Source organism: Mirounga angustirostris, unplaced genomic scaffold (assembly GCF_029215605.1).
Source record: "Mirounga angustirostris isolate CCGP_5_RB_7025 unplaced genomic scaffold, mMirAng1.0.hap1 SCAF_10, whole genome shotgun sequence".
Lineage (NCBI taxonomy): Eukaryota > Metazoa > Chordata > Mammalia > Carnivora > Phocidae > Mirounga > Mirounga angustirostris.
This window is the reverse complement of record NW_026991718.1, coordinates 43,352,258-43,365,807: the sequence shown is the minus strand read 5'-3', so window position 1 is coordinate 43,365,807 and position 13,550 is coordinate 43,352,258. Positions and strand designations below refer to the sequence as shown.

The following is a 13,550-nucleotide window of genomic DNA, read 5'->3' as shown; positions in this document are numbered from 1 at the left end:
AATGCCAGACTCTAGGGATCCTTTAGGTGTTGATAGCTTTAACTGTAACTGAGTGGTTGGGGGACTATGCACTTAAAACTGAAGTGGAAGTTTAAATTCCACTGAAATTTAAATGGTTTATTTAGTGTGGGTATATATGTGTTTTTGTGTGTGTATAAAATCAATGGAAATTTGCACTTTGCCTTCGCTACTTTCATCTCAACTGTAAAGATAAAATGACATTTTTTAGCAGTTTTCCCAGGTCATGGTCTCTCACAGGCTTTGAAGGAATGTGTGGTTAATTAACCCAAGGTTGGGAGCTGGGGGGGAGGGTGGGGCTTTGATGAAAAATATCTTCTCTGCAGGGTTGTCTGGGAGATAATCATTGAGGACTACACCTGTGTTGATAAAGTAAGTAAAGGAGCAAGAATTGTAACATTACACAGGTGCCAACAACTTCCTGTGGTTTTGAGCAGAAAATTGTGAAACAGGTGAAATTTATTTTTAGGACCCTACATTTTCCAAATCATTCATCCCTTGCATACCTTCTTCCTATCCACAGGTGCCTACTTGGAGCATCCATTTTTCTATACATGAACAGGTATTTCTGGGGCTGTTCTTAGGAGTTTCATACTGAGTTTTCTGAGAGAAAACTCAAACATTCACCACCCACAAAAAGCTCAGATTCTACTCTGCAGCCACATGAAAACTTAATAAATAATGCAGGATGGTAAATTGTTAACGTCTGTATCCTTTGGCATAGTACCTGGTTGAAGGATATGGTCAAAAGAGGTGAAGATCTTCAAGGGCTAGATCCATTTAAAAATACTTCCTAGAGGAAGAGGATTTTGAGCTGTTTCTGGAAGAATGGGTAAAATTTAATTAGGCAAATGGTTGAAGAGAGAATGGCTCCTTTCTTCCAGGCACTAACATGAGACAAAAAGTTTGAATCATTGAAAAAGAACAAATTAATTAGAGAGGTGGGCTATTACAAGGGATCCAGTAAGAATTAAATAGGAACTGAGGGATTGAGCCTCAGAAGTAAAAGCTTGGTTTTGACAGGCCATACTGAGGATTATGAAGGAGGGAAATCAAAAAGGTGTTAGTGTGGTGTTAGAGGCCTACACTGGGATAGGTGGGTTCCATGGGAAGAAGGGTTTGAGGGAAAGCAGAAATCTTAGAGACTTTTTGATGGACAAATTCTCAAGGCTAGTGACTAATTGGTTTTTATTAGGATTTAGAGCTTGGGTAGAAATTAGTGCTAGAGAAAACCCTGTGAATGAAGCAAAGGCCTGAGGTCTCAGGGAGTGCTCTGGGCTGTGTCCATAGTCTTGTCAGGGTCTTTCCCTTCTACCATCTTGCCTTCAAATTATTTTGGTCTGATATTTTATGGTCTCTGATTTAGTCAGGACTTTTTTGGTTGTAGCTGAGAGAAACCCAAAATAAAGAAATATGAGGGGAATTAATGATTCACTCATCTCAGCAGGAAATCCACTGATCGACTTTGGCTTTAGGTGCAACTGGATTCAGAAGCCCATGTGTTTCATTCATTGATTTAATATAATTTATCGAATGCCTATTATGTGCCATGCACAGGTGCCAAGGATATAATGATAAGCAAAATAAAGACTATCCTCATGAAGTGTTACTTTACAAATTAATATATAATGGAAAGTATAAATGTATGTAATGGAAATTATGTCCAATGTGTGTACTGATAATGCTGGGCCAATAAACAGGGTCAGGGAGTCTTACCAATAATGCTCTCTTTATATTCTTATCTTATATATTGATGATTCTATCCTTGAGCACTGACAAGATCTCAGAGAAGTGTCAGATGCATTTTTGCCCTGACATGTTGTCATTAGTTTTTTCCCTTTCTACCTTTATCTACCCCTCCACCCAACCCCATTCATTCCAGGTTCCAGGAAAGCTGGATTGTGATATGGTCAAAGTATCCTGATCATGGGTTTGATTTGTGGCCACTGCTAAACTTTTATCCATTCTAGAGAGATATCACCCATTTCTTTTCCAAGAGAAATGGCCATAGCTAGTGAAAGGGAAATGTTTAGAAAGATCCACATTCTCAGACTGTGATTTACACATAATATAAAGGTATTACGAAATGTTCAAGGTTCCATAAATAATGGTGCTATTCGTAATAAGAATATGATTCCTATATTCAGGGTTTGAGGGTAGATGGGCAACCCTCCAAATACAATGGGATGACTGCTGGATCAATAGATAATTTTTTCTCCTCCTTCCTGTTGTCTAAATTATAGGTTTAAATGACAGGAAAATATGTTGGAGATAAAGTGCATGGCATGTTATTGCTTTCTGCCATTCTGATGATTTTGACTGCCACTTCTTTCAAATAACAACAGTTTGAAGACTGGGCATTTGATTAGCTCCCTACAAATTCAATATATTAGAATTACAGCTATGTGATATTTTGAAGATTTCTCATACATTCAATCAAGTTGGAAGATACCTTTAGAAAAAGGAAAAGAGTGATCGACATCTGCCTTCTCATAGCCATTTCCCACATTAATATCGTGCCTCGAAACTCACATAAAACCATGGATCTGGGGGAAGCACTGAGATGGTAGATTTATGTTCCAGGGCTTCCATGAGGGACCACTTGTACTGAATTATGTGTTTAGGGTGAGATGAGGAATGGCCTTTAAACAAATACTCAATTTCAGAAATATAAAAATTAATATTCCCTTTTTTGTTTTATAAATTAGGGACTTAGTATCAGTTGTATAATATTCAGCATATAATATAAATATATTGTACACCTCTTCAGTATTTCAGAAGTGGTGGTGGATATTAATATAGTAAAAAAGAGGGGTGCCTGGGTGGCTCAGTCAGTTAAGTGGCTGCCTTCAGCTCAGGTCATGATCCTGGGGTCCTGGGATTGAGCCCCATGTCCAGCTTCCTGCTCAGCAGAGAGCCTGCTTCTCCCTCTCCCTCTGCCTGTCACTCTGCCTACTTGCGCTGTCTCTCTCTCTGTCAAATAAATGAATAAAATCTTTAAAAAAATAAAATGATCTAATCAAGAAATGGACAGAAGACATAAATAGACATTTTTCCAAAGAAGACATCCAAATGGCCAACAGACACATGAAAAAGTGTTCAACATTGCTCAGCATCAGGGAAATCCAAATCAAAACCTCAATGAGATACCACCTTACACCAGTCAGAATGGCTAAAATTAACAGGTCAGGAAACGACAGATGTTGGCGGGGATGCGATGCGGAGAAAGGGGAACCCTCCTACACTGTTGGTGGGAATGCAAGCTGGTGTAGCCACTCTGGAAAACAGTATGGAGGTTCCTCAAAAAGTTGAAAATAGAGCTACCATCCAGCAATTGCACTACTGGGTATTTACCCCAAAGATACAAATGTAGGGATCTGAAGGGGTACATGCACCCCACTGTTTATAGCAGCAATGTCCACAATAGCCAAACTATGGAAAGAGTCAAGATGTCCATCGACAGATGAATGGATAAAGAATATGTGATATATATATATACACACATATACATACACACACACACTGGAATATTATGCAGCCGTCAAAAGGAATGAAATCTTGCCATTTGCAATGACATGGATGGAACTGGAGGGTATTATGCTGAGCAAAATAATTCAATCAGAGAAAGACATGTATCATATGCTCTCACTGATATGAGGAATTCTTTTTTTTTTTAAAGATTTTATTTATTTATTTATTAGAGAGTGAACGAGAGAGAAACAGCATGAGAGAGGAGAGGGTCAGAGGGAGAAGCAGGCTCCCCGCTGAGCCGGGAGCCCAATGTGGGACTCGATCCCAGGACCCTGGGATCATGACCTGAGCCGAAGGCAGTCGCTTAACCAACTGAGCCACCCAGGCGCCCATGAGGAATTCTTAATCTCAGGAAACAAACTGAGGGTTGCTGGAGTGGTGGGGGATGGGAGGGATGGGGTGGCTGGGTGATAGACATTGGGGAGGGTATGTGCTATGGTGAGCACTGTGAATTGTGTAAGACTGTTGAATCACAGACCTGTACCTCTGAAACAAATAATACATTATATGTTAAAAAAAAAAAAAAAGAAGATAGCAGGAAGGGAAAAATGAAGGGGGGGAAATCGGAGGGGGAGACGAACCATGAGAGACTATGGACTCTGAGAAACAAACTGAGGGTTCTAGAGGGGAGGGGGTGGGGGGATGGGTTAGCCTGGTGATGGGTATTAAAGAGGGCACGTAATGAGTGGAGCACTGGGTGTTATACGCAATGAATCATGGAGCACTACATCAAAAACTAATGATGTAATGTATGGTGATTAACATAACATAATAAAATAAAAAGTAATAATAATATAGTAAAAAAAGAGAAAGAAGGAAAAAGAAGATCCTTATCTAAAAGAGAGAGGAGGCTTTTATTTCCCAAAGAGGCAAATATAAACAAGTTACTGAACTAAAATATTGACTTGTTCCAGAAGACTAATTGTGAAAAATCAAAATTTCTGTTAATGGCCCCAATCCTTTTGTGTAAGATTAAATGGAAATATGAACATCTTCTTGACAGCATCTGATGCTTTGGCAAACTGGACTTGAGTTCAGAGCCAGAGAATGGGAGAATAAAGGATCCCCTATAAAAATCCAAATCAGGAAATTCATTCTCTTTTCTTCCCATCAGTTCAAATCATGGCTATACTCCAAATGTGTTTTGTAAAATAGAGCCCAAATTCTAAAACAAATAAAGTTTAATAATCATGCACCTCCCTAGCACAACAGATGGCAGCTGGGAAAGTCGCCTGCAGCAATGTGAAAGAAGACTCCCGCCTGTCGTCATCGTCTTCTTCTTCTTTCTTCTTTCTACTTTTTTAAAAATAACAGTATTTATTAAATAGCTATCTCTATTGCAGACTCGCTCACATCTCTCTGTGAAGATAAAGTAGGCAAGTGGGGAGCATGTCTGAGAAAGGCACACAAGATCACAAGATCTGTGGACAAAACGTGACAAAGGAAATATAACTCAAACTGAGATTTTTCTATTTTTAAATTTTTTTGGTAACCTTTGAACAGAAACACGTGAAACTCTATAAACAGAATCCTAGAATTTAAGAGACGGAGGATGGTTTGGACATGGAATGGAAAATCCCTGGACTGGGAGCACAGAAGTCCTGGTCAGACACTAAGTAGCGAGGTGATCAGAATCCATTCATCTCTCTGGACCTTGTTGTCCTCAGCTTTGAGGGGATCCATGGGATGGGGAAGGAGGGGAAACTAACATTGATTGAGTCACCTCTGCTGGGTTAAGGACTGTGCTAACTCTTACAAATTCTATTTCTCTTAATGTTCCCAGCAACCCCACAGAGAAAACATTATCCACATTTTAGAGATGAGAAAGCCCCAACTGACTGTTACCCCCACCCCTAGGTAACCCAAAAATAGTTTCTACATAGTTTCCAAATCAATTCTCTCATTTTTTTCCACAGCAAAAATACTTTCCTAATTACTCTGAATACTGTTAATGCCTTTTATTTTTTCTAGCACATTGACATCATGATTGATCGTCCTGCTAACCTGGTGAAAAGACAGGGCATATATTACACTACCCATTGTGTTCATGAGAAAACTCAGATATAAAAAGTGGGCAAATTGTTAGTCCAAGATCACAGAGCCTACTAATGGATGACTGCCACTAGGAGGCAAGACTTTTTTATTTTTTTTCTCTCTCAGTGATTGGCTTCTTGTCCAATTTAAGCTGATAATTTAAAAGTATTTCCATATGTCAACCTAATAGAGCCCAGAAAAGCATGAAGTGATGGTTTGCTAGTCCCCATTTGCTGTGTTAATCTGAGCATTAAGGATCAATTACCATTATTCCTACACACATACCTTATTTAAAGAAATTAGAGCTGACAAAGGGCTGATGAATTAACAACTACAGCCAGTGGCCAAAATTTCCAAAGTTCTAGTCCTTGCTTTGCCATTACCCAGCCTCTCTAAATAGTGAGAGCAAATATGGCACCCAAGTCATCTGTATTTTTTTAGTTATCTTTAGCCGAAGACTCAGAAGCAGAAGAAACCCAGGATTGTAAATATTACACAAGCAGAATCCTGACAACACAGTGACATGGAATGCTAATGTCACCAGATATCCTCTGAGTTTGAAGATCAAAATATAGTCGGCAGTAATCACACTATGAAGAAGCCTTAGAAAAGCAGCTTTTCTCTCCTATTTGTCAAACCTATCCCTTTACACCATAGAGAAAAGACTGCACCATTCCACTCACTGTCCTCCTAGAACCCACCTTGCTGTTTGTTTGTTTTTTTCTTTTAATTTTATTTTATTATGTTACGTTAATCACCATACATTACATCATTAGTTTTTGATGTAGTGTTCCATGATTCATTGTTTGCGTATAACACTCAGTGCTCCATGCAGGACATGCCCTCTTTAATACCCATCACCAGGCTAATCCATCCACCTACCCTCCTCCCCTCTGGAACCCTCAGTCTGTTTGCTGTTTCTTGACTGGATGACTTTCTTTTTGCCACCCTGTCCTCCCTTCAAGTACTTCCCTCTTTCCTATTCAGATCTTAACTAGCACTTAATGTGTAGCTAAATTCCCCCACTCCTCTGAGATTACTTGACTTCCCAAATGCAACATCTCCCTCTTTTGAACAACTAATTTAGCCTGTTACAGTGTTAGTCTCTCTGCATAGTTGTTGGTGTTCTTAATTTCATGTTCTGGTTTACTCTCCTGAATTAGGAGCTCCTTGAGCATGAGGATCATAAATCTCACTTTTTGTGAGTTTCTCACAGTGACCAAAATGATGCTTCACATCTAATGAACATATGCTTTGCAGTTACAGTTATTGATCCCAAATGGGATACAGAATCCCATTGTTGCCCTTCTTTTCACAGAATGAGGCAATGGAGCCTTCCCACATGTGTCTTTAACAACCCCAGTTACAATCTTGAGCATCACCATTACCCCTACGGATAAGGTTACCTGATCAAGCACATAATAATACAGGACACTCAGTTAAATTTGAATTGTAGGTAAACAGAGATTTATTCTCCTTTTAGTATACATGCATTCCTCAGTTTTCTTTCTTTCTTTCTTTCTTTCTTTCTTTCTTTCTTTCTTTCTTTCTTTCTTTCTTTCTTTCTTTCTCTTTCTTTCTTTCTCTTTCTTTCTTTCTTTCTTTCTTTCTTTCTTTCTTTCTTTCTTTCTTTCTTTCTTTCTCTTTCTTTCTTTCTTTCTTTCTTTCTTTCTTTCTTTCTTTCTTTCTTTCTTTCTTTTCTTTTCTTTTCTTTTCTTTTCTTTTTCTTTTCTTTCTGCCAGTTAGTTAACATACAGCATAATACTGGTTTCAGGTGTACAATGTAGTGATTCAACACTTCAATACATACATATATTCATGTATTCATACATGTATTCATACAATACCCAATGCTTATCATGACAAGTGCACTCCTTCATCCCCATCCCCAGTTTTCTTAAATTTAAAATTAAGAAATACCTGACCTACGTGACTCACTTCACTTGCCTTATCCTAATCCTTGCCCTGTGGGATCCTGTTTTTATTTAAAATTTTGGTATTTGTTCAACATGGGTTTTTTTGCATTAATTTGATTTTTGAAAATATTGCATTAAAATATTATCTTGATTACTGAGTTCTTTGGTGCCCCCTTAAATGTCATATCTGAGGTCAGTGCCTCATTGCCCTCTCCCTAATCCCAGGCCTGTTCTGGTTTTATTTTTTCATTTCTCAAATGGCAATAATGAGATGCCACTGGCAGGAAGAAATGATCCCAGTGTCTAACACTTAGTATTTTTTTTTAGTAATCATTTTGTATTTTCATACTGTCTTGATTTTTTGTTTTTTACATTGAAAAGTTCAGTGATCCAGTTTCCTTCTCTCATAGCCACATTTTAAACCAACTCATAACTGTAGTTTTTCAAAGTCAGTTTTTATTACTATCATAAATAGGACGTAGGAAATCTGGTTCTCAGAACGATCATGGGCTAGACCTTCTCATATTTTAATGGTGAACATCCTGTTTGCAAGAAGAAAGCTAAAGAGAAAAGAAGCAGCTTTGGCTGCTAGGCTTATGGCATGCCTGGATCTGGAGACAGGGCACCAGAGTCACACTTGCTGTGTAACCAGCTTCCCTCCACAGGTAATGCAGCACATTGTTCTTCTCCATACACTTTTCTTTTCTTAGAGCTATTTGTACACTGATATTTTAACACTGTAAAATGTTACCATTTTATTTTAAGCTCTTTCTACTTATAAACTTCAGTGTAAACACATGAAAGGGTCAGAATAAGAGTTTAGGGAGTGGAAAAGATATGGGGATTTATAAGATTTTAGATGGTTAAAAATATACAGACATATACCCTGGTTTTGGCTTTTTAGTAAAAACTATATAGGGTTATACATCAGACGTTTGTTCAGAAAAAAAAAATTAAGCAAGTTGCAGAAAAAATGACTGCTTTAAATCTAGTTGTAAGCAGACCTGATGTATATATATATCAGTTTTATGTATCCAGGATTTTGTCATTGGAAGAGAATATTTAGAAATCTCTTGAATGGTAATTTCTATGGATCCTCAAAACACACTATCTTGTTATCATTTCATCATATACACAAATTACTATAGAGACCTACATGACTCTACAGAGACTTGAGTATGGAACAAGAATTGACTCGCCACTAGGACCATAAATAAATAAATCTATAGGGTGTTTGACTAAAGGATAGATAATTTAATATATTTGAAAAGTTTTTGAAAATAATTTTCTCTTAGAGAGAAGATAATGCCATCCATAAAGTTATGTAGAGCTTTCCATCCATGGGAATTTTGTTGTTCCTGTTGTGGTTTTAAAAAGATAATATAGATTCTATTTTGTTTGGTTTAATTGTTTTACTATAGCCATAAAAAAAAAAGAAGGCAGGAATAAAGAAAGAAAGAAAGGAAGGAAGGAAGGAAGGAAGGAAGGAAGGAAGGAAGGAAGGAAAGAAAAGAGAAAAAGAAACTATTCAGTGAAACTCCCCAACTTCTAAGTGAATAATTTATTAAAGAAGAGATTTTTGGATTTTTCATTTGTTTGTTTGTTTTGCCTTTACCTCTGCCTCTTAGAGTCATAAGGGACATTTTCCTTATGATTTCAAGCTGTGGGTTCCTTATTATCATGTTTAGCATCCCACTGCATGACAGAACAGAAATTACAAACACTATATTTTGTAGTAAAGCATCTCTTTTGACTTTGATACAGAAGTTACAATATGGTCTAGGATATATTGGAATGAAATTCTGAATTCTGATGATTTATTTTAAATGTTTTCTAATTTGGTTTTTATCATCTCAATCATTTTCTATTCAGAACTGTGCTTACATAAGAGAGTAGCAAAAAAACATTTGTATTTGAAGGCAAAAGCAAACCTCCTGTGTTTACTTAATTGATGAATGTCTGGAGCAGGAAGAAAACATACTTGCATGAAGTTGAGTATGGACATATGTGTAAACCATCCTGAGAATATATTGTTTTTCAGCAATTTAAATTTTTATTTCAGAGAAAACCAACTTTAGAGTTTAGAGAACCAACACGTAATAGCTGTGTATTGAAAGGAATTTCCTCTCTCCCTCTCTCTCTCTCTCTCTTGCTTGGATTCTACCAGTCAAGTGTGTTTCTGGATTTTTTTTTTTTTTTAATTTTAATGTTTCTAACATTGAATTTTCTAAACCAGAGATTGTTTCTCTTCTCTTAATAGACTGGAAGAAAAGAAAAAGGAGATCCTCTAAACATTGCAATTGATAAGATGACCAAGAAAACAAGAGACCTAAGGAGACAGGTACTGTTTTTGTTCTTATTTTAAGTGCATGGTACTGAGTGGTGGTTTTCAAGAATATCCTTTTCCAGGGTGCCTTCTTAGAGCTGACATTCAAGTTGCTATTCTTCATAGCATCTACATATACACAGAAGCATTTCATCAATAAGGTAGTCTGCTGAGCAGACAGATGTGACAGCCTCAAGATGTGTGATGAAAACACCCTCTGAAGAGGCAGCATGCTAACTGCCCAGAAACAATCTTCCCAGGTAGAGACTTGGTGAATTCACTACCTTCTACAATCTGTTTTTCAGTATTCCAGATCCAGGTATATAAAGAGCCAGTCTCTGATTTCTGCTGGTTCTTACTTATCACAACTACAAAGACCTTAAATGAATAAACGAAAATGCTGATGGTTAATGGGAAACACAACTCTTAATCTGATGGGCTAATTACGGTCTCTGACCCTGTGTATTCCCTTTGGGGATCCAAGTCACCAGGGGAATGTTTGCTTATCAGATGGTTGTTTGGGAAACTGGGGACCGGAACAAGGAAAGTTAGTTGGATGATTTGAATGGCTAATGGTATTAGTCTGACAGGTCTATTTTTGGGGATGAAAAAAATCTCTGGTCAGGGCCTCATTTTATCTTGGAAGTGCTATGTCTACACTGGTAACCCTATTGTCTGGTAACCCTTACTTTCTTTCCATGGTGAGCTCCACTTTCTTTGGTAGTGTTCTTTCTAGAAGAGTTATACCATCCATAATGTTACAATAAAATCCCCTCTTGATTTCCTTTTTTTTTTTATTTTTTTTTGAATTTTTAAAAATTTTATTATGTTATGTTAGTCACCATACAATACATTATTAATTTCTGATGTGGTGATCCACGATCCATTGTTTTCTTTTCTTTTTTTTTTTTTAAGATTTTATTTATTTATTTGACAGAGAGAGAAATAGCGAGAGCAGGAACACAAGCAGGGGGAATGGGAGAGGGAGAAGCAGGCTTCTTGCCGAGCAGGGAGCCCGATGTGGGACTCGATCCCAGGACCCTGGGATCATGACCTGAGCTGAAGGCAGACGCTTAACGACTGAGCCACCCAGGCGCCCGATCCATTGTTTTCGTATATCACCCAGTGCTCCATGCAGTACGTGCCCTCCTTAATACCCATCACTGGACTAACCAATCCCCCTCCCCCTTCCCCTCTAAAACCCTGTTTGTTTCTCAGAGTCCATAGTCTCTCATGGTTCATCTCTCCCTTCGATTTCCACCCCCTTCATTTTTCCCTTCCTTCTCCTAATGGCCTCCATGCTATTCCTTATGTTCCACAAATAAGTGAAACCATATGATAATTGACTTTCTCTGCTTGACTTGTTTCACTTAGCATAATCTCCTCCAGTCCCATCCATGTTGATGTAAAAGTTAGGTATTCATCCTTTCTGATGGCTGAGTAATATTCCATTGTATATATGGACCCCATCTTCTTTATCCATTCATCTGTTGAAGGGCATCTCAGCTCTTTCCACAGTTTGGCTACTGCGGACATTGCTGCTATGAACATTGGGGGGCATATTGCCCCTCTTTTCACTACATCTGTGTCTTTGGGGTAAATACCCAGTAGTGCAATTGCTGGGTCATAGGGTAGCTCTATTTTTAATTTTTTGAGGAACCTCCACACTGTTTTCCAAAGTGGCTGTACCAACTTGCATTCCCACCAACAGTGTAAAAGGGTTCCCCTTTCTCCACAACCTCTCCAACATTTGTTTCTTTCCCTGTCCATTTTTGCCGTTCTAACTGGTGTAAGGTGGTATCTCAATGTGGTTTTGATTTGAATTTCCCTGAGGGCTAATGATGATGAACATTTTTTCATGTATCTTAGCCATTTGTATGTCTTCTTCAGAGAAGTGTCTGTTCATCTCTTCTGCTCATTTTTTGACTTGATTATTTGTTTTTTGGCTGTTGAGTTTGAGAAATTCTTTATAGATCTTGGATACCAGCCCTTTATCTGTAGTGTCATTTGCAAATATCTTCCCATTCTGTGGGTTGCCTCTTTGTTTGGTTGACTGTTTCCTTTGTTGTGCAGAACCTTTTTATCTTGATGAAGTCCCAAAAGTTCATTTTTGCTTTTGTTTCACTAGCTTTTGGAGATGTATCTTGAAAAAAGTCACTGTGGCCAATGTCAAAGAGGTTACTGCCTATGTTCTCCTCTAGCATTTTGACGGATTCCTGTCTCACATTGAGGTCTTTCATCCACTTTGAGTTTATCTTTGTGTATGGTGTTAGAAAATGGTCGAGTTTCATTCTTCTGCATGTACCTGTCCAATTTTCCCATTTATTGAAGAGACTGTCTTTTTTCCATTGCATGTTTTTTCCTGCTTTGTCGAAGATTATTTGACCATAAAGTTGAGGGTCTATATCTGGGTTCTCTATTCTGTTCCATTGGTCTGTATGTCTATTTTTGTGCCAGTACCATGCTGTCTTGGTGATCACAGCTTTGTAATATAGCTTGAAATCAGGCAATTTGATGCCCCCATCTTTGTTTTTCTTTTCAACATTTCCTTGGTGATTCGGGGTCTTTTCTGATTCCATACAAATTTTAGGATTGTTTGTTCCAGCACTTTGAAAAATGTCTTTGGAATTTTGATCGGGATGGCACTGAAGGTATAGATTGCTCTGGGTAGCATAGACATTTTAACAATGTTTATTCTTCCGATCCATGAGCATGGAATATTTTTCCATCTTTTTGTGTCTTCTTCAATTTCTTTCATGAGTGTTTTGTAGTTCCTAGAGTATAGATCCTTTACCTCTTTGGTTAGGTTTATTCCGAGGTATCTTATGGTTTTTGGTGCTATTGTAAATGGAATCGTTTCTTTAATTTCTCTTTCTACAGTTGCATTGTTAGTGTATAAGAAAGCAACTGATTTCTGTGCATTGATTTTGTATCCTGCCACATTACTGAATTGCTGTATGAGTTCTAGTAATTTGGGGGTGGAGTCTTTTGGGTTTTCCACATAAAGTATCATGTCGTCTGCGAAAAGAGAGAGTTTGACTTCTTCTTTGCCAATTTGAATACCTTTTATTTCTTTTTGTTGTCTGATTGCTGTTGCTAGGACTTCTATTACTATGTTGAGCAATAGTGGCGAGAGTGAGCATCCTTGACGTGTTCCTGCTCTTAAGGGAGAGGCTCTCAGCTTTTCCCCATTGAGGATGATATTCGCTGTGGGTTTTTCATAGATGGATTTTATGAGCTTGAGGAATGTTCCCTCTATCCCTATACTCTGAAGAGTTTTAATCAGGAAAGGATGTTGTATTTTGTCAAATGCTTTTTCTGCATCAATTGAGAGGACCATATGGTTCTTCTCCCTCCTCTTATTAATGTGTTCTATCACATTGATTGATTTGTGAATGTTGAACCACCCTTGTATCCCGGGGATAAATCCCACTTGGTTGTGGTGGATGATCCTTTTAATGTATTGTTGGATCCTATTAGCTAGGATTCTGTTGAGGATTTTGGAATCCATATTCATCAGGGATATCGGTCTGAAAGTCTCCTTTTTGATGGGGTCTTTGCCTGGTTTGGGGATTAAGGTAATGCTGGCCTCATAGAATGAGTCTGGAAGTTTTCCTTCTGTTTCTATTTTTTGAAACAGCTTCAGTAGAATAGGTATTATTTCTTCTTTGAATGTTTGGTAGAATTCCCCAGGGAATCCATCAGGCCCTGGACTCTTCTGTTTT

The 13,550-nt window shown here is 37.9% G+C and overlaps 1 protein-coding gene across 6 annotated transcripts in view; it reads left to right on the top strand.

Moving 5' to 3' along the window:
* The window catches only part of CTNNA2 (catenin alpha 2), a 969,847-nt gene that overhangs the window by 685,068 nt on the left and 271,229 nt on the right, over nucleotides 1-13,550 (top strand). For all 6 annotated transcript variants that reach the window (XM_064573571.1, XM_064573572.1, XM_064573570.1 and 3 more), the window contains one exon: nucleotides 9,760-9,840. In XM_064573571.1, the coding sequence (XP_064429641.1) occupies nucleotides 9,760-9,840 (81 nt within the window). The remainder of the gene's footprint in view (nucleotides 1-9,759; nucleotides 9,841-13,550) is intronic.